Source organism: Ornithorhynchus anatinus, chromosome X5, assembly GCF_004115215.2.
Source record: "Ornithorhynchus anatinus isolate Pmale09 chromosome X5, mOrnAna1.pri.v4, whole genome shotgun sequence".
Classification (NCBI taxonomy): Eukaryota; Metazoa; Chordata; class Mammalia; order Monotremata; family Ornithorhynchidae; genus Ornithorhynchus; species Ornithorhynchus anatinus.
Window position 1 is genome coordinate 15,829,763 of NC_041753.1, and position 25,505 is coordinate 15,855,267.

General features: G+C 42.3%; 1 protein-coding gene across 3 annotated transcripts in view; it reads right to left on the reverse strand.

Annotated features, from left to right (window-relative positions):
• MCC (MCC regulator of WNT signaling pathway) overlaps positions 1-25,505 on the reverse strand; it is a 341,667-nt gene that overhangs the window by 275,409 nt on the left and 40,753 nt on the right. For all 3 annotated transcript variants that reach the window (XR_003755957.2, XR_003755956.2, XM_029054919.1), the window contains exons 2-3: positions 18,794-19,041; positions 13,850-13,900 (exon numbers count right to left, since the gene is read on the reverse strand). Coding sequence is in view for 1 of the 3 variants with exons in the window: in XM_029054919.1 (XP_028910752.1) it covers positions 13,850-13,900; positions 18,794-19,041 (299 nt within the window). In the remaining 2 variants the exon portion in view is untranslated. The remainder of the gene's footprint in view (positions 1-13,849; positions 13,901-18,793; positions 19,042-25,505) is intronic.

Below are 25,505 nucleotides of genomic sequence, written 5' to 3' on the forward strand. Positions count from 1 at the left end.
GGGGAAGGGTCAGCACTCAAACCCAGGTTTCCTGACCCTGAAGCCTTTGCTCTTTCTGCCAAACCACACTGCCTCCCCAAATACACATGAAGAATGTGAGAGGAGAGTAAAATACTCTTCATCCTCTTCTGAGGAAGACTGACTCATGCTCCCTAGAAGAAGCCTCAGAGAGAAAGTAGTCAGATAATACCCTCATAATGGGAAAGGCTATGGACTCTTCAATGCTTACTTAGTACAGTGCTCTGCCCCCAATAAGCACTCAATAAATACCATTGATGTGTTCAACTTCTCCTTTTGATGGTGTTTCAGCACAACAGCAAGGATTCCTTGCAATTCTAGTAACTGCTATCCCTATTAAATGCCCCCCCAACCCTGCCTACACACACAAACACACACACACACACACACACACACACACAGAGGAAATCATACCCCCAGGCACATAGGCAGGTCATCCATTGCTACTGTGGGACTCTGGAAAAAAAGAGAGAGAGAGAGAGGAGAGAAGAGGGAGAGAGGAGAGAGAGAGTGTGTGTGAGTGTGTGAGTGTGTGTGTGTGTGTGTGTGTGAAGTTCCACCTCTAAATTTCACAAGAGACTGTTCATCCCTGTTTCCTCATGCCTCAGTGAATGAATGAATGAATGGGGTGCTGAATAGTACTGGATCTTCCTGCCTTTGAATCCCTGGCTTCTGAGACAAGGCTTCCCAATTTGATAACCCTCCCCTCTAAATTAACTTCTCTACTTCCATATTGCCCAACACCAAGCAAAATAACACAGGGTGAGAAATCCCAACTGGTCTCTCTACCAACAGACGACAACCTGCGAAGAACCTGCCCTGCCACAATGCCATCAATGCTTCCCATCAGCCCCTGCTGCAGCCCAGGAAATGTGAGAAATCAGTGGCAGCAAGAGGCCCCAGTTAGTCCCTTTACCAAAGTACCACTGAAGCCTCTGCTGCAAAGCCCTCCTACTCTCCCTCCCTGGCAACATGTTTCTCTAGAATTTACTCCCCTCCAAATAAGCAGATGGTAGAGGATAAAAAAGGGTTTAATATAACCAGGATATTAAAATGTATATGTGTGGAGGGGGTTCCTATGTAAATTACAGGCAAACCAAAACCCCACCAGAACAGCTTATAGCTTAAGCAATGCAGAGTCCCTTACTATCTCGTTGTGGGCAGGGAATGTGTGTGTTATACCATAGTCTCCCAATTGCTCAGTACAGTGCTCTGCACACAGTAAGTTCTCAATAAATATGACTAATTAACCAACAGGGTTACCTCTTTTACTTTCTCAAGGGTCCCTAGTCCTCTCCTTGGCAACCAGCTTCTGAACAACCTTCAGCTGGGAGGAGAGGGGATTTGACTGGCTACAAACTATCATAAGATCTCAACCTGCACCTCTGTTCCAAGTTCTCAGGTAACTGTTCAATCATTAAATATTCAGATGGGGGTTCAACAGATTCATAATCAGTCCATCTTGCTAATTTTCTGAGAAGGGTTTGTGGAGCTTTTAGCTAAATTGCACCTGGTATGCAGTTTCCCCCCTACTAATTGGATTATCCCTCGGATGGGCAGCTGCTTAAACCAAGATAACCATTCTCTGCTCTATACATTATTTAAATAGATTATTTTAAAAACTTTTCTGTGGGGGCTTATAGCAGCTAACCTAACTCCTCCCTTCCTCTTTCCCTATTGTATTGGCGTGGAACTCTCATAGTTGGCAACTCAACCAAGGTCCTGGATCTTGAGTACTTTTCAGAATTTCTGTTTCCCCTTTAGCTCCCTGTGCCAGTGTACCAGGGCAGCGTATTAAATATTACACTGTTGAGGCCTACAGCCCAGGAGAGAAGCTGCTCCAACCTTGGAAGGGGGAGAGAAAGGTGGCTGCGTGAGGCCTTCTCAACATTTAGAATGTTGGAATGGTTGTTGCTGTGGGGCTCTGAAGCCGCAAGAGCCTGAAACCCAGCTTCTCTAGCCACATTACTTGATCCTTCTTATTTTATTCATTTTGGTCCTTGTCTTTTTTTAATGTTGTTTTTGTGTTTTTATTGTTCCATCTTAATTCACTCAATAGTCTTTACTGGGTGCTTACTGTGTGCAGAGTACTCTACTAAGCGCTTGGGAGAGTATAATACAACAACTGACACATTCCCTGCCCACAATGATCTTACAGTCTAATAATGATAATAATAATATTTATTAAGCACTTTCTATATACCAACCTGTACTAAGCATTGGGATGGATACAAGCAAATTGGGTTGGACACAGTCCCTGTCTCACGGGGGGCTCACAGTCTCAATCCCCATTATATAGATGAGGTAACTGAGGCACAGAAAAGTGAAGTGACTTGCCCACGGTCACACAGCAGAAAAGTGGTAGAGCCAGGATTAGAACCCATGACCTTCTGACTCCCGGGCCCATGCTCTATCCATTACACCATGCTGCTTCTCTAAAGCAGAGTTGGGGGTGGGGGGAAGGGAGACAGACATTAATATTAATAAACTACAGATAGGTACATGAGAGTTTGGGACTGGTGAGGGGGGTGAACAAAGGGAGCAAGTCAGGGTGGTGCAGAAGGGAGTTGAAGAGAAGTAAAAGAGAGGCTTAGTCAGGGAAGGCCTCTTGGAGGAGATGTGCCTTCGATGAGCCTTTGAAGTTGGAGGGAGAGTCATTCTCTATCAGATTTGAGGAGGGAGGGCATTCCAGGCCAAAGGCATGAGAGGGGCAAAGGGCTGGCAGTGAGATAGACATGACTGAAGCACAGTGAGGAGGCTGGCATTAGAGGAGTGAAGTGTGTGGGCTGGGTTGTAGTAGGAGATTAGCAAGGTGAGGTAGGATGGAACAAGGCGACTGAGTGTTTTAAAGCCGAAGGTGAGGAATTTCTGATGCAGAGGTGGATGGGCAACCACTGGAGTTTTTTGAGGAGTGGGGAAACATGTCTGGCAACAATCATCTCTCCCCCATATTCTTAGATTGAGCTCCTTGGGGGCCAAGGACCATGTCTCATTCTTATATCAGTATGTTCTCCCAGAACTTACTACAGTGATTTGTACACAGTAGATGCTAAATAAATACTATTTATTACTACTCCCACCATATAGCCCTGAGTTTAGCTGCACCAGTCCAATCACAGAATAGGGAAAAAAAGGTACTCGAGTCTAGCTCTACACTGTGAAATTAACTTTAGAAACAAAAAATACATTATATGCTTAAACCCAATTCTGTAGGCAGTGAGGCCCACCTGATTAATAAAAAAAATGTAGTTCTGGAATGAAACACCATAAAATGGGTTCATTAATTGTGCGGTGTTAAAAAAAATTCAGGTTTCTGCAGAATCCATGTAATCATTCAAGCCAAGCTTAGCCTCTCGATAAATCATCAGGAGGCTGAACTACTGGCACAGTTAAAATAACAGTTGATGACTAAGTGATACTGATAGAGAACCCGACAATGCAACACGGATTTAAAACAATTCATCTGAGAATTGGGAGCCCGGAGTCTGTAAGGGAAAGCACAAACCTGCCATAAACTCAAAGAGAAAGGGGAATGATCATTTCTTTTAACAATGACATGGTTTTCCCCTTCCCCCTCAGTATCTTAACATCAGATTTCTCTGGATAAAAACCCACATTCCTAAGGCTGAAATGAAGGGCTGTTTATTGGGATGAGCTCACTGAAACACTTCAAACATATTACCTGGGAAACATCTTGATTTCACTCTTTGAAACAAGATTATATCTGCTGGCTCTAGACTCATCTTCAACTTCATGACCAGCTTCCTTCCAACCAACTCCCTAACCCCTGAGCCGTTCTAAATTTGCAACAAAGCAAAAAGCTGAAGGCCCAGCTTAGGTTGGCCTATCAGATGCAAAAGCACCCTGCCAAATGCTTGCCATAAACCCAGACTATAAACTTCAAATAAGCTAGGAGGCTTCATCTCAGGAAAACCCTGTGAGGCTGCAGTCTTGATCCAGCCTGTGCTGATGCCTCTCTGACACAATTCAACCATTTCTCAAGCCCGCATACTCCGCTCCTCTAATGCCAACCTTCTCAATGTAACTCGATCTCATCCATCTCACTGTTGACCTCTGGTCCATCTTCTGCCTCTGGCCTGGAACGCCTTCCCTCCTCATATCCGACAGATAATTACCGTCCCCCACCTTCAAAACCTTATTGAAGGCACAACTCCTCCAAGAGGCCTTCCCTGACTAAGCCCTTTTTTCCTTTTCTTCAACTCCCTTCTGTATCACCCTGACTTGCTCCCTTTATTCATTCCCCCCTCCCAGGCCCACAGCACTTATGTACACACCTGCAATTTATTTATATTATTGTCTGTCTCCCTCTCTAGATTGTAAACTCATTGTAGGCAAGGAATGTGTCTGTTAAATTTTTATATTGTTCCTTCACAAGCACTCGGTACAGTGCTCTGCACACAATAAGCACTCAATAAATATGACTGACTAGCCACATTTAGGTGTTGGAAAATTTCAGTGTCAAATCCTAGGAAGGGTAGTGACTTCAGAGGGGTGTAGGGTGGAAAGGGTAGAAGGAAGGGGAAGAAAAACACAGAAGTGACCACACTGAAGCCTGTTCTGAAAGAAAGAAGAAAGACCCCCCACGTGCAAGCCCTCTATCACTGTCCTTAATAAGGAACCCCAGTACCACAGCTTCTTCCGTTATGCACAATAAATAGCAGGGATTACCTTTCACCCATCTGCCAACTCTGAAATGGGGAATTTTAGCCAAAATGATTCATTGTTGGCTCCACAAATATGGCTCGGGCCCGGGTTGAGTCCCTGGTGCATGTTCAGTAAAAATTTCTGGATGAGGATATAGGGATTAACTCCAAAAAAGGCATCTTTAGTAAGCAAAACACCAGCCTGGTCTCAAGAGTGCCACATACACAAAAGTTTAGTTACACAAATATATCTCCTTAAATGTACGTAAATAAAAAGTCAGAATGGCAGTGAGGCCATAAATGGAAACAGACACTTCAGAAACTCAAAACATTCAGGTTAGTACTGGAATTTTAACGTTTAATTCTGCAGGAAGGCAGAGTGGCATGCAATTCCTCACCCACTTGCTCTCACTAAGACAGATTTCCACCATACTCTGAGGAGGCAATTTGCATACACGGGGTTTTGTGCAATAAAGGTATCGTTACACTAGAACCCTGATTTGTTTATATTTATAACATCTTTGCCTTGTCCAATCTCACAAACCCGAATTTTTCCATTTTCAAAACAACGGAGAATCAAGCTTACATTTCTTATTACTTACATACTGTCAGTATTTCGGTAGTGTAAAGATTTTGGGGATGGCGATTTTTGAGACGCTAATTTATATTAGACAGCCTAACTTCTCTAATGTAAGCAAGGTGAGTTTTTAATTGCAAGGAAAAGCGTACTAAAAATTGCATCCTTTAAAGTCAGGAGAAAATTGATGATGGAGTTTCCCATCGAAAACAAAGGATAACCTCAGTCCTGCCTGCCATTTATGATGCACTGCAAAATGGCATGGAGGCTAAGGACTGAAGTGCACAGTTAACATCAATCAATCAAATTTATTGAGTGCTTACTGTGTGCAGGACACTGTACTAAGCGCTTGGGAGACTACACCACAACAGTATAACAGACACGTTCCCTGCTGTAAGGAACTTAGAGGGAGCTTTACACCATGCACGCAATGGTCAGCCCTGATTGTTTGGCAGTATTCAGTACCATCCTATGTCTACCATGTTCCTCCTTTTGCTGCAATAATGATTTTGTTCTCCAGGAATTGAATAGCTGAATGTTAGATCTGATGCCAAGAGGATCTGCCTCAGGCCACAAGTTCCTAAGTACTGGAATCAATGGAGCAGGTTCTGAGGTTGGCTTTCAGAACATTGCTGAACCTTTCCTCTGGACACTTCTGTTGCTCCAGTGTTGAGAGCCCCATTAAAAGGCCAAAATTACCAATACAGTGTAATGTCTCTGTTACCTTTGCTTTATTTGTGTGCTTGTTTCAAAATACACCCAATTCTCCTACAACATGGGGCTTACAGGGCTTGGAAAGCCCCATATTAAGGAAAACCCATGCTGCAGTAGTTGTATGTTCTGATGCTGCAAATAAGTTCACAAACCACTTTTTTTGACATCACACAGCATGCTGTATCTAAGCAGGTTTGCATCATTGGATGGACATCCATCCCCAAATTCACTAACAATGTTCTAGCCTATACACATGGTGAAAACATGCATCATGGTAGAACTGGGAAAGGGAAGCAAGTCAAGACAGAAAAGACCTGCACATGACTAGCCAATACTACACTGAAGGAAGGGCACACAACTGCAGCTAGATGAATGCAATCACGCTGAGAGCAGCAGCGTGGCTTAGTGGAAAGAGTACGGTCTTGGGAGTCAAGAGTTCGTGGATTCTAATCCCGGCTCCACCACTTGTTTGCTGTGTGACCTTGGGCAAACCACTTAACTTCTCTTAACATCTGTAAATGAGGACTAAGACTGTGAGCCCCACATGAGACAACCTGATTACCTTGTATCTACCCAAGCACTTAGAACAGTGCTTGGCACATAGTAAGCACTTAACAAATACCATAATAATAATTATTATTATCAATCAATGGTATTTTGAGCACTAACTGTGTGCAAGCACTGTACTAAGTGCTTGAGAGAGTACAATTAACAGAGTTGGTAGACACATTCCCTGCCCACATCAACTTCAAACAAAACCATGTTTGCAAAACTCAAGTTCACAGAATAACATGATCCTCAACATTCCCAGAGCTTGGCAACAGAAATGAGCAAAACAAATTTGTATGTTTCTCTCAACTTCATTATTGCTTATGACTTGTGACTAAAATTCCTCCCAACTGCCATGTCAGCACTTATGTACTCACGGCCAACTGCAGCACTGAAGTACATATTAATTTATATACTCTTATATTTACATACTTTTACATCTTTTTTCATTCTCCTTTTCTTCCTAACTGCAAACAATTTTGTGTCAGTCCCCACATTAGCTTAAACTTCCTGAGGTCAGGGATTGTCTTTTACCTCTATTTTATTCTTCCCAAAGTGCTTAATATAGTGCTTGTTCACATAAGTGCTCAGTAAATATTATTGATTTCTTCAGGGAAGATCAAAACACGAGGGATGACTTGTAAAGCTCAACCTGCCAAATTACACGTCTGTCCAACACAGAATCTTTGAAGTTGTAAAAATAGTTTCTTCTTAACCCTTGAAGAAAGAATAAATCACACCCAACCATTATTATGGGCTTTCTGCTGCAATTATCATCCTAGAAGGGAAAAGATCTTAGAAAATCACAAAATCATATATGCAAATACAAAACTTAAAAATCGAGAGGAGTAGTACTAACTTACTAACAAAGCTTGTGCACCTCAAAGTAGACGAGTGGAGGAATAGAAGGGTAAAGGAGCTGGGTGTAGGGAATCCGGAGTCCAATTAGTCATTTGCGGGCTTCTAAACTTCCATTTCCAAAATGAGACTGATTCTTTCTTTATGGATCATGAAAAGTCTTTAAGGTCCATACATATGCAGAGAGGCTCAAGAGAAAGAGGGGCTCTGATTTTCACTATATTTGCCCATACAACATTCTTCTCAAAAATTCTTTTTGATGTCATACAAATGAAAATGAGGGATTTTGACTGGCATTCTATTCAACGAAGACTAGGGCATTGTGAGGTATTACAGTCCTCTTAAAATATAGATTTCTGAAGACACCCCTCAAAATTCCCCAAACCATGCTTTTGCTCAAAATAGCAGGACTTAAGTATGTGAAACATTTAGAGGAAATATGATTTGAAAAGGAAATATGTCGCCAAAGATGTAACAAAGGCCACCTGAGAGTCTACCAGCTGCAGGTTTTTTTTTTTAATTTACAGGCTTACTTACAGCCACTGTCAACTGGGAAACAACATTTTGTGCTTTGTGGAAACTTACTACTGAACTTAACATCAGATTGCTGGAATTCTCAGAGCATCTCAAATCTGGTTCTCTTTGTGGAAAATTACCCACTCAGTTATATCAGGTTCTCTGGTAATTATCCCAAAGTTATCAATCATCTACAATCACATACATATTCATCATCTAGTATTTACTGCCAGTGTTAGGGAATGTGAGTTTGGTCACTGTCGTTGGCAGAATAAGAAGAATGCACGAGTATATGCACTATCATTACTAAGTTCCACCAGTGGTCCATCCAGCCCTGGGATCTTCATTCAGTAGTATTTAATATTCAGTGCCTATTATATGCCTCTGCCAAATTCAATTAAACTTAACTAATCAAGGAGGAAATACAAGACAGCAGAGGAGACTCATGTGATACAAACTGCTGCACACAAAGGACAATAGAAGATAGTCATCCCATTTCACACTTAAAACTGAGGTAACGGAGATGAATCTGACTACTTTTTTCATTTTTAAAGCATTGAAATAGAAAAATAATCTTCCTCATTTCACATCCGACTTTGAAAATATTTCCAACACTATGTGGGGGGGAGGGGGAAGCTTATAAAGTACCGTTTGTCTGGAAAGGTGGATGACTACCTTTGCAGTGAGCCCAATTTCATTCTACAGAGAAAGCTGGATGGTCCTCATTAGAGTTTGGAGTTTTTCCCCGCCAATGTGTAACACCCATTGTCTTTTTAAAAAGAATGAACCGGTTTCCACTGCACTGTTTTCATATATCAATCCTTTCCACCCCCATCCAACAGCTGTAAAATTCCATAGAAGAGACTGGGCGGGTGGCAAAGGGGGAAAACATCTTGTGGTTGTTCTTGAAGGATCCTATGATTAAACTGTTTTAATTATTAATGGAAATAAAGCCTACTTAAAGCAGTGTCTCTACAAGTCTGGAAACTGCAGGATGGCACTGAATCAGTTCAAGTGCCAGGGGCCAAAGCCTTCACTGAATTTAAAGGGTTATTGTTCCACAAATAATCCAAGGATGTTGCCATCACTTTAACAATACTTCCCACAATCAATTAAGAACAAAGAAGTGAATACTTGCATTGTTAGGAGGTAGGATTATGGTATAGACCTGGGCCAAGGATTTTAAATGTTTCCCTCCATATGACAGACAATAAAACAATATGGGCCGAGGCACACTCATAAATTATGATTGGGGAAAGTCTGCTCTCAGAGAAGTACTGAATCAAAAAGTTTCAAAATTACTGAGATCTTACAAATTATTTATCCATATTAACATCTGTCTCCCCCTCTAGACTGTAAACTCATTGTGGGCAGGGAACATGCCTGTTAACTTGCCCAAGCACAGAGTTCGGGGCTCTGCACACAGTAAGCTCTCAAAGAATACCACAGATGTTATCATACAGAGGTAGTATGGCCTAGTGGAAAGAACATCGGACTGGGAGACAGAAGACCTGGGTCTAGTCCTGGCTCCACCTCCTTTCTGCTCTGTGACCTTGGGTAAGTCTCTCAACTTCTCAGCCTCATATTGTCATACTGCCTCTTGTCCCTTCAATAGCAACGGTTGCAAGTAAATTGCTTTCTACTTCTCTGACTTGGTAGAACAATTCTTGTTTCAAAAAATCAGGAGTAATTAGGGTGTGAGTCCTACCAGCTGTTGGGATTCAAATTGGCCCAGACACTTCCACAGAGAGCAGCTTGTTCAGGGTTGGGTGAAACACTAGCCACCCAGTCTTCTGGCAATCCTGGCTAGAAAAACCATGGGAGGTGCTTCAGGCAACTGCAGTGCCATACTTATACAACTAGAAGGAGACAGAAATTCACCCTGCCATTGTACATGGATACGAACAAGATCACAATGTTCTTAGAATGTCTGTGCTGGGGGGGGGGGGGGGAGGAGGTGGCGGTGATGTTATATCTCTGAAAGGCCTACTTAAAATAGGGGGAAACCTCTAAAGAATGTTAAAGTGCATGTAACCCCTTTAAAAATAAGTATGAGACAATATGAAAAAGCAATCTCAGCTATTTACCTTTCCAATTTCTGAAACACTCAGCAGCCTTGCTCTAAAGTAACCAGGAACCAAGGAAAAGGTCAATTAAATCAATGCTGAAGTTAAGTATTTCCTGAATTCATGGAATTCCATTAATAAATAAGAATCTGACCCATAAATGGGTTTGAAAATCCTTGGCTATACCTACCTTCTCCCACTCCATTATTTTCCCCTCTTCTTAAAGATCATTCAGACAGTGAACGGCAGGGCAAAGGTTTAACAGTGGAAACAGTTAAGCTGTGGTAGCAACTGAGAGTCAACACTGACGGGCAATCACTCTAGCAAGGACAAGAGTCTAGAAAGTCTAGACCCTAGCAATAGTTGCACTAGTAATGGTATCCAATGACCTCGGCTAGGTGCAATGCATTGTACTAAGCGCTTGGAAAAGTATAACAGGACAAGACACAGTCTCTAAGTATAAGATGCTTACACACTAATGGGGTCACAAAGAAATACTCACAAGGAGAGGAATCAGAATAAATACAATTGAATGTAAAAATGACTATGCATATATACATAATTGCTGAGGATGGGTATGAATTAATATATAAATTGACAGTTGAATTGGGGTCTTTGGAGTTGACTGGAAAAGTCTCGTTGGAGGATATATTTTTAGGAAAGATCTGAACATGGGAAGAGCTATGGTCTTCTGTATTTGGAGGGGACAGGGCATAGCATGAGCGAGGGAAAGAAGAGACTTCAGAGAGAAATGTAATTTGTTAGCTTGGAGGGAACAAAAGAGAGTGAGCTGCGAAATAGCATGCAAAGAGAGCTGCCAGGTGAAGAAAGCTGATCTGTAAGATTGGGAGAGTTGGGGGAGAGCCTTGAACCTCATCATGAGGAGTCTTTGGTTGATGTGGATGGAAATGGTAGGCCAATGAAGGCTTCTGAGAAGTGGAGAAATGTAGGCCAAGCAGAAGATGATCTGTGCAGCAGTGTGAAGTAGAGATTGGAGGGATGAAGAGGCTGGAGGTTAGGAGGTCGAGGAAGTAAAAGGGCCAAAACTGATAGTAAATGCACCGAGAAACTGGATTCGTGATACCCAATAATTCAATCATTTATTGGATTTGCACTGAGCACATGGCATCATTTAGGTGCTAGAGCTGAGTGCCTAATGTTCTGTGGCCACTCAGATTTTTAAACATCAAAAGGTTACTTCAGACCTCATCTCTCCTAATGTAGCCAAATAACAGCTAAAGTCAATCAAGGCCCTCTTGCTTAATCTACAGGGAATTTAGTGGTTTACCATTTTCCCGCAGTACATTCAAAATAAATTCCTAGATTTCATTTCCCAAGCAGAAATTCTCAGAGATTAACACTCTAATCTTCTATCGCTCTCTGAATTGTACTGGAAATAAATTAAACATAGTTATCCAAATAATGTATGTGAAGTCTTTCATGACATCTGAATCTTAAAGCACAAGTAACAAAGAGAACACTGTGAACAAAGAGAAAGAAAAAAAAAAGAGGTGACTAGTAATCCAGTTTTAATCACATGAAACCAGGAAGTTTACAGGGATATGGAATTTGTCCAGAATTAACTAAAATCTGCTGCATCAAATGCAAATTGACTATGTCGTTACATACCTGTCCAAGACTATGCTTCATAATGAAGCGAGAAATTCTTTAGACAGATGATCTTACACTGACAGATGGTTATACTGATATACAAGCAAATTCAAAAAAAGGAAAAATATTTTCTTTCAAAATGGCCATTTAACTCTGGCTGCATTTATGGCAAACTATGGGCCTGCACAAGTCTCATGAGAAATAAATCAGGAGCCATATAAGTCTTTCTGAGTCTCTTGTATGTTCCCAGTTAGTATGGAAAGTGACAGATTCTCCAGAATGAACAATGGATAATGAAATATTGTAGCCAAACTAAACACCATTTTGTGAATAGAGTGAGTCTTTATCTCAGCTAGCTAATACTTTTTATTCCATGGAAAACATGTAAAATCATGCCAAGTGGTATCAGTGCCTCAGAATACTGGAATGGTTTCAACATCTGCTAATGCCCAGCCTCTTAAACTACCAGAGTTCAATGGTATTGGAGAAGAAAGCAATGTTAGCCAAGTTACTGGACTTCCTTTGTTCAGATCCATTGATGGCCACCTCCTGAAATTGCCCAATATCCTAGGAGACTTCCCCAATTAATTTTTCCTCTTCCCAGGTCATACTCCCCACCCCCACCCCACATTCCCCCCCCCCCCCCCAATTACCACCTGAGCATTTCTTCACTCACAACCACTTATGTACTTTTTTATATATGTACTTATGTACTTTCCCACATATCTCTCTACAAATTTTTCTTCCTCTTATCTGTAAATTATTTTGTGTCTGTTTCCCCTGTTAGGTTGTAAATTCCTTGAGGCCAGGGATGATGTCTTCTATTTCTAGTTTAATCTCCCAAGGTCTTCAGATAGTGCTCTGCACACAGAAGGCACTAAATAAATGCTATTGGTTGACTGACTGGCTGATGATGTTAACTGATCATCATCATCACCATCAGTGGTATTTATTGAGTGCTTACTAGGAGCAGAGCACTGTACTTAAGCACTTGGTAGAGTACAGTACAACAGAATTGGCAGACATGTTCCCTGGCCACAATGAGCTTACAGTCCAGAGGGGAGACAAATATTAATGTAACTAAATAATTTATAATATACAATTTATAGATATGTACATAAATGCTGTGGTGCTGAGGGTGGAGCAAATGTCAAATACCAAAATGTCACAGATCCAAGTGGCCAGACAATACAGAAGGGGAAGAGAACTGGGGAAAAGCCACTTGTCTGCTGCGTGACTTTGGGCAAGCCACTTAACTTCTCTCTGCCTCAATTACCTCATCTGTAAAATGGAAATTAATACTGTGAGTTCCATGAAGGACATGAACTGATGAGTTTGCATCTACCCCAGCACTTAGCACAGATCCCGGCACATATTAAGTCCTTAACAAACACCATAAAAAGAAAAAAAAGGCTTAATTGGGGAAGGCCTCTTTGAGGAGGTGTGACTTAAATAATGCTTTGGAGGTAGGGACAGTGGTGTTCTGGTGGGAGGGGAGGTCCAGGCTAGGGAGAGGATGTGGGAAAGGGGTCAGTGTCAGAACAGACGAGATCAGGGCACAGTGAACAAGCTGGCCGGAGCAGAACAAGGAGCGGAATGTAAAGGCTGGGCTGTAGTAGGAGATCGATGAGGTAAGGTAGGAGGGGGCAAGGTGATTGAGTGCTTTAAAGCTGATGGTAAGGAGTTTCTATTTCAGGTGAATGGGCCTCAAACCATTGGAGGTTCTTGAGGAGTAGGGAGACCTGGACTGGGCGTGTTTTTAGAAAAGTGATCTGGGCAGCAGAGTGGAGTATGGACTCAAGTGAACTGACTGATTCAGCTGGGAACTGTAGTCAATAGACCTGTTCAAAGGTATCCACAGAATCCAACTTTGAACATAGAGTTGAGCAGTTAAAACAAGAGGGAACTCATATAACAATAATAATGATAATTATGGTATTTGTTAAGCACTTACTATGTGTCAAGCACTGTGCTAAGCGCTGGGGTAGATACAAGGTATTCAGGTTGGACACAGTCCCTGTCCCACATGGGGCTCAGAGTCTCAATCCCCATTTTCCAGATGAGGGAACTGAGGCCCAGAGAAGTGAAGTGACTTACCCAAGGTCACACAGCAGACAAGTGGCAGAGCTGGGATTAGAAACCATGACCTGACTCCCAGGCCCATGCTCTATCCACTGCGCCATGCTGGCTTGTCAATATATTATTGAACTGTACCAATATACTGTATTGAGCTACTCCCCCCATATTATAAACTAAGGAATGCACAATGCGCTTACCAAAAGACTTTGGCACATGAGGTCCACGCCCACCAAAAATAACTGACATCTCTATAAAATAAAAAGATAGAGATGAGATTGGTACAAGCAGTATCCATCCTGTTCATTTGCGTCAGCATCACTAACTTCCTAACATGAATAGGCCACAGAAGAGTTTATTGGGTTATGTGTTATGGTTCCAAGCCTAAAAAATAATTTAGGTTTATTCTTTTTCTAAGGTTTTTTTAAAAAATTTTTTAAGAAGCAGGGCCTAAAAAATTGTTACGCTCCACAAAATAGGGGTTTCTTTTGTAGTCTTCCAAGTGCTTAGCACTGGGCTTTGCACAAAGAAAGGTCTTGATAAATATTATTGAATGAAGCTAAAATTTAGTGTCATTTTCAAAGAATTCAGGGAGCAGCAAAGCAATGGTTGACAGATGATTTAAATCTAAAGACCCTGATCAGTGGAAAAGAGTGAAAGAAAACATTTGCTGGTTATTGTAACTACATATATGTCCTTCCACTAGAAACACCTTGTCTACTTTCAGATTCACTGGAGCAGGGGTGGGGAAAATCTGGGCACCAACCCCTTAATGGAAGTGCACCTGCTTCTGCCTGTGACTGTCCTACCTGGCTCCAAGCCCACCAAGGATACGGTCAGTTGCCCCCACACTCGAACAGCTCGAAGGGTCGAGGTGTGCCAGCAGGCTAATTGCATTGGCAACTGTCTCCAAGCTGGGAAAGAGCCTCTGTGAATAGAAGCAGCTGCACTTTCAGAATTTAAACCCTCTCCACCCATTCTCCCTCTCGCAACCACAAAAAATTGTAATTATGATACTTGTTAAGTGCCTACTAAGAGCCCAAACACTGTTCTAAGTGCTGGGGTAGACACAAGTTAACGGGGTTGGACACAGTCCCTGTCTAACATGGGGCTCACAGTTTAATAATAATAATAGTTATGTTGGTATTTGTTAAGCGCTTACTATGTGCCGAGCACTGTTCTAAGCGCTGGGGTAGACACAGGGGAATCAGGTTGTCCCACGTGGGGCTCACAGTCTTAATCCCCATTTTACAGATGAGGGAACTGAGGCACAGAGAAGTTAAGTGACTTGCCCACAGTCACACAGCCGACAAGTGGCAGAGCTGGGATTCGAACTCATGAGCCCTGACTCCAAAGCCCATGCTCTTTCCACTGAGCCACGCTGCTTCTCCAGTTTAAGTAGGAGGGAGTAGGATTGAATCCCCATTTTACAGATGAGGTAAATGAGGCACAGAGAAGTTAAGTGTCTTGCCCAAGATCACAACAGCAGGCATGTGGTAGAGCCAGGATCAGAACCCAGGTCCTCAACTCCCAGGCCAGGCGGCTCTTTCCACTAGTCCACACTGCTTCTCTTAGGTGGAGCTTTCTGCATATGTCCAAATCACATGTGACCCTCCCTCCTGACAAAATCATTGCCCACCCTGACATTAGAGGATTTCAAATCCTGATTTCCCTACAGACCAGAACAGAAGAAACATTGAAAGACATGCTTGTGTCAGTCTTGTTGGAGAAATGGCCAAAACTTCTCACTGCCCTGGTTTCTGCCCTTTAAAAAGGGTTCCTCTTATCCAACACAAGGCTAATTTTCCATCATTTGCCCTCCACTATTACCACAGTTACAATCAACAGCTTAAGAAAAGATGGTTATGAAGAAATCTCTACTGACAAGTTAACAAATTATCATTTCTTAGTCTCATCTTATATTCAGAGACACACATAGGGTTGTTTCAAAAGATAAACCCAATTTCAAACAAACTGATCCACTAGTTGCAAATTATAAACTAAACCATTTAGATCTACAATCTATTTTATTTGACCTTCAAAAGTAACATGCACCAGCCTCCCCGCTCCCTCCCACCAGTTAACACACAAAAAATTAACGGTTTCCTGGAAGACTCAAGTTTTTCTGGCTCTAAGCCAAAATTTTTTTCCAAAGTGCTATGAGCATCTAATTTCAGACTGAAAGACTGACAAGTCCCATCATCTACAATAGAAACGGTGGAGTAAAATAAAAAGACATTCAAAATCTAACAAAATCCTTGGGGGGAATCTGAAGAGCAAAATATCTCATGACAGGAACTGACAATTCTGCACAAAGAAAATAATGAATTAGTTCTCATATTAAAGGCTTAGAAGTTATTTACTCCTACTGAAATGAAATAAAGGAATGAAACCACATCCAGCCCATGTTTCTCAACCTCAAGATTTTCCTTTACAAAATGCTTCACTTGAGGCTGAAATGCTTTAGTTTCTTTTAATTACAAAGAAGCAGCTGTAGAAGCAGCATGGCCTAGCGGAAAGAGCACAGGCTTGGGAGTCAGAGGATCCCTCTGGGTTCTAATCCCAACTCTGCCTCTTGTCTTCTGTGTGACCTGATACAAGTCACTTAACTTCTCTGTGCCTCAGTTTCCTTTAACTGTAAAATGGGATGCAATACCTCAGTCTAGAACTGTAAGCTCATTGAGGGCAGGGAACATATCTACCAACTCTGCTATATTGTGCTCTCCCAAGAGCTTAGTACAGTGTTCTGCACAGAGTAAGCACTCAATAAATATGACTGATTAACTAGGTGCTCCTGTGTAACTGAAGAAAATTCACTCTCAGATTCTCTGTATTAATTTTTTAAATGCTAAATCAGAGGTTTTTGTTTTAATAGACTGACCAGCTGATCTGTGGAACCCTACAATCAAATGGAAGGTACCTATTGCCTTGTTGGACTAACATGCAACATCTATTCTAGAAAGTTGCTTCTACAAGTGAGAGATTTTTGGGGAAAACTATTTGAATGGCTTTGAGGGGACTTTTTGGTTTATTTACACTTCTTGGCCTATTTCTCTAAAAGATTCTGCCTTGAGGAAAAGGTATCTCATTACAAGAAGTCTTTTAGAGAAATGTGCACAGGGCGCCTGCATTCCTTCCTGCTGGGACTATGTGCTCTCTGAACAAACATCAGACAAAAATCCTTGTGAAGAGGGGCCCCTTAAGGAGTCAGGATTCTCTAGTGGCTGGTCTCCAGGACCCCAGCTGTTCAATGAATTTGGAGCTTCAGTATTATAAGTACTCTATGCACAATCAACAGGAATATTGAAAGGATACAATAAAGGCTGACATGTCGTGTGGGAATAAACTGCAAATAAGGGCCAGTAAGCAGTCTTTGAAGACACCAGTTATTGAAAATTCTGCCCAGTACTCAAAAGATGTAATCCATAAGGTTTCACAGTATTAATTAGCAGGTTTTGATGTCTCCTGTCTTCAGCAGTGGATTCAAAGCCACCGGGAGCCAATTCAAACAGCATCATAGGTTCTTGGAGATTTGACAGTTTATAATGAAACAAATGCCCTCGAAGAAATGATAACTCCTAAAGCATGCTACAGTCTCATCAGCCAAGATGGCAGCAAAATTTATCGTTATTATTACTACTACTACTAAGTGATCATATTTATTGAGCACTTACTGTGTGCAGAGCACTGTACTAAGCACCTGGGAGAGTACATACAACAGAGTTGGTAGGCATATTCCCTGCCCACAACGAGCTCACAATCTGGATTGTGCTATTTGTGTCAAGCACTCTACTCTGTTGAGTTAAGCTTACTTGAAAGTAAATCTGTTGGAAGTTTCAAACATTTCATTCATTTCTGCCAGTAAAAAGGCCACCAATGCAGAGTCTCTAAGGGAAAGTACCAAGCAAAGCGGAGGTTTCTAAGGAAATTGTTTACTGCTCAGGGAGTCAATTTGAATTAGTGCAGCATTAAGACTGGATACAGATTAGACAATCATCACAGGCAAAGGGGGCCCGCTTCCCGTGGGAAGCAGGAGCAGAGCTTGGCGTCCCTCTCAAAAGAAAGGAGAGACAGAGGGGAGTAGAACCAGGCACTGAGACTCCAAGGTCAAGCAGGATCCACCTAATAAGTGGTAGAAATAGGGGGCCCAGTTTGGCTGCTCTCCAAAGAGGGAAGAAAGACAGAGAGGCATAGGACCTAGTACAGAACAGATAACCACCTGGTGAATGAGGCCCCATGGCCAAGGGAGACCTTCCCCCTTCCCCTCTGCCCAACCTCACTCTAAAGAGGGTGGCGGGTCCTCTTTCAGAGAGGAAAGACAAAGAAGAAACAGACGAGCATTAACAAGTGGGCAATGAAAGGAGAAGATGTGCTATGGATGAAGAGTTGGATAAAACAGCCCACAACCAAGACTCAGTGAATGAGCTCCTACCCACCTAACCCCTCCTACCTCACCTCGCTACTCTCCTATTACAACCCAGACCACACACTTCGCTCCTCTAGTGCTAACCTTATCACTGAACTTCAATCTTGTCTATCTCACCACAGACCTCTCGCTTGTGGGCAGGGAACATGTCTATCAAGTCTGCTGCACTGTACTCTCCCAAGTGTTTAGTACAGTTCTCTGCACACAGTAAGTGCTCAATAAATACCACTGCTGCTGATGAGGACGAGGAGGAAGACTGGCAGACATGTCAAACAATCAGATCCTATTTGTGGGAACCAGTCAGAGACTGTGGACCGTGTGTGGCTCACCAAGCAATCCTTTCAACTGGCAGAATACAATCAGAGTCAGTCATTTCTTTGGTCCTCTGAACTTCCACAGGTGAGGATTTAATACAGACTTACTCTTGATATTCCCTTAGATTGAAGTGATGGGCATACCTGGGGCTTCCAAGAGCAGGGGTGAGGCAGACCCATGAATTAGCTGTCCCTAAGGGCTGAATGCAGGTGGGACTGGCCATGCCTGTGACCGGTCGCTAAAGAGGGAGATTGGGTTGGGCTATCGGTTGGCTGGGGTTAAAGAGGATTAGGCATTCAGGCAGACCCTAATGGGAGGAATCAAGAGGAATGCCTCCTTCCTTAGCTCTTACAAAGTACTTTTCTTTTCACGTCGGTGAACGGTTACCTGACATGTAACCTACCTAAACTGTTGTCACTGCTTGTGGGCCAGGAAGCTATCCTCTCCCTTAGCTTCTTCTTTTTATAAAAGTTGTATGACTTGACAGAAAGCTCCACTTCCTCCTTCCTGATTTCACGTACAAGCTGCATGCGGCATCTTGTAAAATCCTGAAAAGAAATCTTCCCATTTTCATCTGCACCCAGTTGATGCATTATCTCAGCCACAGACTCTTCCATGTTCAGCTGGCGGCACACCATCAACAAGTCGTTTCTACAGGAAGGTTTGCAAAAGAGAAGAAAAAAATGAGAGTGAAGGTCAAACTGAAGAAGGTGTTTAATCACAGTTAAGAAAATAACTCTACTCTTGTCAGGTTTGAAATACTGTTCACTTAGAAGAGTTAAACTCCAAAATGACCTCTGGGAATTTCCTTTTATTCCACACAGTATCTGTTAGGAAATGAATTGATTTCAATGACTGCAAGCAGAAGTTATGATTTCCCTACTTCTTAGGACAGCAGTACACTAAAAAGGATCAATGGACCACATCCAGATTTTAATCATTATAGACAAAGCACCACCTATTTGCATAAATCAGAAAAACTGAATTCACTCATTCACTTGAATACCTACAGGATGTGTGATACAGTATTATAGGATAGGAAGAAAAATAAAAGAAAACAGACCATCTCAATCTAAGCACACAGCCAAAATATTTGAATTTATACTCAATGGTGAGGAATTAAAAAAAAAAAAAGCCTGGAAATGCTTCTTGGAAGAGGTAGGCCCCTAGGTGGGCTTCTAAAGAAGGAAGGTAGTGGACAATTATTGTTATAGTGATACTGTTTAAAATAAAAATGTCCTCATGAGCATCTAATATGCTTTCCATTCACCACATTTCCCTTGTTTTCATAAAGGTCAAACTATAAAACAGAAGAATCAGCAGGCCTAAAGCTCAACAGTGAGACCAAGTCTAGAACCAAAAATCCTGGCAGAATTGAGAGCTAGAGGAAAAATAATATCACAAAACAGGATCTAGCATTGAGCCATCCAATACTTTTTAGGCAAGAGTAAACATACTGCCTCCATTATCCTTGGAAAAACAAACTGAGAATTGAGGAAAAATTTTACAAAGATGAATATTTGCAATATTTACCAATATATACGTATTTTATAACAATCCCTCCCCCCCACCCCGAAATAAAAGTAAAAATCTATTCTCAATGATTTTTGGGGAAAAAAGAGTTTGGTGGTGAGAAAGGGGGACATTAGCCCTGGAATGCCTTAGATAAGACAAGCCCACAGAGGAAGCTATAAGAGAAGGCACAGAAAAGTTAATCAATAGTATGAAAACATTCAACATCAGGGAAAGACAATCAAACAAAAAACTTCTCTGTATCTGGAGAAAGCACAGAGGAAGGCCACTAAGATGATCAAGGGAACAGAGTGGCTTTGTATGAGGAGAGCCTGAAAAAATTAACACTCAGTTTATAAAGACACAGGCTAAAAATGTATTAGACCCAAAAATATTCCCATGAAGCATAAGGACCTTGAAATTCTGGTTTGGGGCTTTATAAAGAAAGTGTAAATTAAATCATATATTTAGTGTGTGTATACATATATACACACACACACACATAGGATGAGTAATATCCTGCAATATATTCCTGAGTGTAATTTATCAAGTCTCAATTTTCATTTATATTTTTCTCGTAAAAGAGAGGAGAAAAGTGGCTAAAATGGTAATAGATAACACAACAGAATTAAGTGCTATTCATCTGAACTATCATGGCTAGGAAACTGGCTACTTGCTAGTCAATGAAAGTCACGGAACAATAAATAAATGACAGTTTGAACTAATACCTAAGAAAAGAAAATGTTTTGAGAGCAGCGGGGCCTAATGAAAAGAGCATGGGCCTGGGAGTAAGAGGATCTGGGTTCTAATCTTGGCTCTGTCACTTATCTACTGTATGACCTTGGGCAAGTCCCTTACCTTCTCTGTGCCTCAAGTTAACTCATTGGTAAAATGGGGATTAATTTTCCACCCTCTGATTTACACTGTGAGCCCCATGTGGGACAGGGACTGTGTCCAACCTGATTAGTTTGCATCTACCCCAGCTCTTATTTAGTACAATGCCCAGCACAAAATAAGTGGTTAATAAGTACTATTAAAAACAAACAAAACCCCCCCATTATTTATATAATCCTTAATTTTGAATCCCCTTTTCTTCTCAATCTACGTTCATTCTGGGGACTTGATCTGCTCTTAGGGCTTCAATTACCAACTTGACTCCCAAATCTACCTTACTAACCCCAACCACTCTCCTTTTCCAGCACCTCTATCTGCCTCCAGGACATCTGTACGTGAATGTACTACTAGCACTTCAAGCTCAACATGGAAACTCTTTTCTGTATTTGGGTCTCACTCCAGATTTCCATATCTTTCTCCATTTTTATGCAGAGAACTAGCATAGCCGCTGATGATGAACCTTCTCTGTTAAGTGAGCCTAGCCAACACTTGTAACCCCATCGTACTAAAGGAAAACGAAGTGTGTAGTTAAATCATTAAATCTCCTTAGTGACTCCCCATGGCTTCTCATAAATGCAATCTTTGTTAATCGACATTTTTCCCCTCCTGAGGAGTTCAGGGGAAGGAATTTATAGACACAACCAGCTGTTTTATGATATGTTTGTTTGGATTTCTGTATAAATGAAGGGCATGTATGATCAGGAGAGGGAAAGGAGAGCTAGCTATATAGGAAAGAGAAGTAAGCATGCACTTAAATACAATTGGATTAACTGAATGAAAGAGAGAAAATAGAAGTGATTAGTGAGAGACAAGGATAGGAGAAGCAGTCAGAAGGAGAGAATGTGGGGAGGAGAGAGAACAATGAGCAAAGAGATAGAATGAAAGGGAATGACGCAGACAATGATGACAGCTCTGTTCCATTAATGCCCTCAATATCAAACGTGGTCTGCCTCCTCTAGGCCTCTGTTCTACACTCATAGGAAGACAAAAAGGAACTTTCAGCGCTAAAGGAGTTCGATGGGGCGGGTGAAAGGTCTGAAATTGGCTGCCCTGTGACAAGGCTCAAAAGGCACTTTGTCACTGCTTCCTCACCTCTTTGAGCTAGCAGGGTTCCAGACAGCCCTGTGCCGCATACCCTAAGGGACTCTACTCCTCCTGGGGAAGAGGACTCCAGAGAGGTGCCACCACAAGATGCAATTAGCCAAGGCACTGTTAACTTGGGTTTATGTCTGTTATCTTCCCTAGGCTGTCCTGGGTGGTGGCAGCTATTCAGAGTCCTACTTAGCAGAAGGGGCAGAGTCCCCATGGGTACAGGGTGGTGGGTTTTCCATTGGGTTTCCACTAAATAGGAGTATTTGTGCTCCCGGGTCACTGGGTTCCCTTACTCCAGCAGCAGGATGGGCTTCAGACATTCGGCCATCGTGACCCAAGAGTCCAGTTGGCTGCCCCCTTGAGTGATCTGGTGATATCACGGGGCAGGGAGCCAGGTGGCGGCATTGCATTGAGCCACCGACAAGGCAAGCAGGGAACAGTCTCTGGGACCCCTGAGAGTTTACCCAGGTCACTCACTCCAGTGTTACAGTGTACCTGGCCCCTGGGCCCTTGGAGAAAAGGGAAAGTGCCAGGTCTGAGGCATTGTACTGTACACTCCCAAACGCTTAGTACAGTGCTCTGCACCCAGTAAGTGCTCAATAAATACGACTGAATGAATAGGGGGCTGGATCAGAGCCTCCCTTTAATACAGTGCAAGCTGGCTTCTCAGCTCAGCCTCCTCTGGGCCCACCAGGTGCATGAGGAGTTGTGGACTTCATTAGACTGTAAGCTCCTTGAGCACAGGGATCATGTCTACCAAATGTACTGCACTCTCCCAAGTGCTTGGTACAGTGCCCTGCACGCACTAAGTGGTCAGCATGGCCTAGTGAGAGGCAGCATGACCTAGTGGAAAGAGCACGGGCCTGGGAGTCAAAGGACATGGGTTCTAATCCCAGCTCCGCCACGTGTCTGCTGTGTGATCCGGGGCAAGTCACTTCACTTCTCTGTGCCTCAGTTCTCTCATCTGCAAAATGGGGATTAAGACTGTGGGCCCCATGTAGCACAGGGACTGTGTACAACTTGATTACCTTCCATCTATCCCAGTGTTTAAAATAGTGCTTGGCACATAGTAAGCACTTAACAAATACAATTATTAATATTGGTCAATCAATACCACTGATTGACTGACCTGGGGGAGGGAGGCACCAGCTGAGGCTAAGTACTCCCTGAAATCCCACATGCATTTGGCTCTCTGCTTGCTGCCCGTGACACTGTCTTCCATGCCCACCCCACCAAGATTCTGGCTCCCTCCAACTTTTGGCTTCCCATCCGCTTCCTCCAACTCTTCCCTTCACCACCAGTCCCATGCCTTTCAACTCTCTGCTGCCTTGCTGCCCAAATAAAAAAAATTTAAAAATAAAGCAACCTTGTGGCAGAGTCAATTTTACATCAGGGGACAGCAGAATAGGACAAGGAGGATGGCTAAACAAATATGGCCACCACACATACACAACATCAAAGGTGGGTACCGGGGACCCTGGACTGTAAGCTCGTTGTGCACAGGGAACATGTCTGCTAACTCTGTTGCACTGTACTCTCCTAAGTGCTTAGTACAGTCCTCTGCACATAGTAAGCACTCAATAAATAACATCGATTGATAGACTCTGTGCAGGTGCATCAGCCATCTTGAATGGGTCAGGAAGCGCTCAGCCGCCCCTACCATGTGATGCCCTGAGGCAACTGATTATTTTTCATACTGCTTGAAACTGGGCCTGTCCAAAAGCCCCACACAGTGTCAGTTATACAGACTCCTGTTTTCTGGGAAAAGGGTTCCCTGGGGCAGGGGGTCCAAGACAATTTCCCCAGTTGCCTCTATCCTGATCCACCCCTCAGATTCACCTCAGATCTTAACTCGGAAACTTTTGCAGATTTGAGACTTTTGGCATCCACAAAAGGGACACAGAATCTAAGCTCCTAACAAGACTTATACCCATCATGAGAATCCATGGTAACTTTCTCAGGCCTGGTGAAAGATACCATGGATTCTCATGATGGTGCACACTGTTTGGTTTAACTCAAAACATTTTCCACTTACAGAATGGAAACTCTTGGCACCAGTGTCCTCAAAAGAACACCCATGGCCTGGTGGGCATCCCGTCCACAGAAATCTTGATCACTCAGATAAAAGCACCATCATCTCTGCAAAAAGAGTACCTGAGGAGGATCACGTTCAAAGGGATTGGGCTTCAAACACAAAGGAGATTTTTTTCCAACGACAAAGAACGATAAATGCGACTGATTGACTGACCAGTCTTAAAAGTATGTCTCAATTACTCCACAGTAAACAGGGCCAAGAATCTGACCAGCACTGTATGGACAACATAGTCAAAGAAGCTCAACCTTGGAGGCACATGATAGCAAGGAAACCCTAGACCTCTTCCTTCCTTCTTTTTTCCTTCCTTTTCTATCTGTTGTCTATCTGTCTGTTTCTCTCTCCTCCCTCTTCCCCCCTCACCCCACCCCCACCCAGGTGTGGGCCTCCCCCAGGACACCAGTGTGCAGGAATTATTCTGACAATATTTCAACCATTTATGGTTCACACTTGATCTCTGCCTTTTCTTAGCCATGGTTTCTTTGTCGAAATCCAATCAATTCCACTTTTGTGGGTGATTTTCCTAACAGGAGCATCATTACAAGATGATTTTAATTAGGAGCTTTAATTACTGGTAGCTGGAGGGAGATTTGAACTCTGTTCACCTCCAAGGAAAGGTAAACATGAAATAAACATGTACTCAAATGTCCTCCAGGGCCAGATATTGCTGCAAGAAAACCTTATCCTTATGTACAAATTAGGCTGAGCTTTCAAAAAACAAAAATGAATTTCTAAAGCTTTTATTGTCTCCTTTGTTGATAACCCTTTCTGACTGAAGATTTCAAAATTATATGGCATAATGTTAGTTTCTGATCATCTCCAATAGTTCAAGGTAGATTCAATCCTGCCCCCCTGCCTGGCCAAAAAAAACCAAAACAAAGCATATTGAGATTGTGCTCATATCTCACATCACAGCTGAGCAACATTGAAGGGCCACTGGCTGAAAGGGTCATCCATTCCAAAAAAATGTATAAATCACTTGTAGGTTCACCTTAGAAATTACAATTGGGAAAGCATTTACCCTTGCTAATAGCCCTAATCATCATCTTTACTATCAAACCTGCAATTTAGTCAACTTGAAAAATTGTGGTCGATTTAGACACCAACAGTGCTTCCCTAGTTAATTACCGAGAAATCACCTTCCCTGCAATTTTACATCTTGGAACCATGTTGATGCAGTTTTACTTTGTTCAACTAGGGCTCTATGGTAGGAAATGATTTGCTAGTTTAAGAACATGCCTTTGTATGTTGTTTTTAAAACTTAAATATCAAATAAATCACAAGTTTTAATAGCCATGTAAATTGAAAACATTATTCTGGAAAATATCAAACTCTTGCCTGTGCAAATCCAAGCTGGGAATCTCCTCATTTGAAACCTTTACCTCTACGTGCTGTGCTCTCTTCTGATCCAGCCTAGATAAAGAATTTCCCTCTCAATTGCATTTGCAGTCTAGTCTGCACCAGCCAGTTAAATGCTGATTAAGATGCATTTTCGGATTAATCTGGAGATAACTGGTTTTCCATT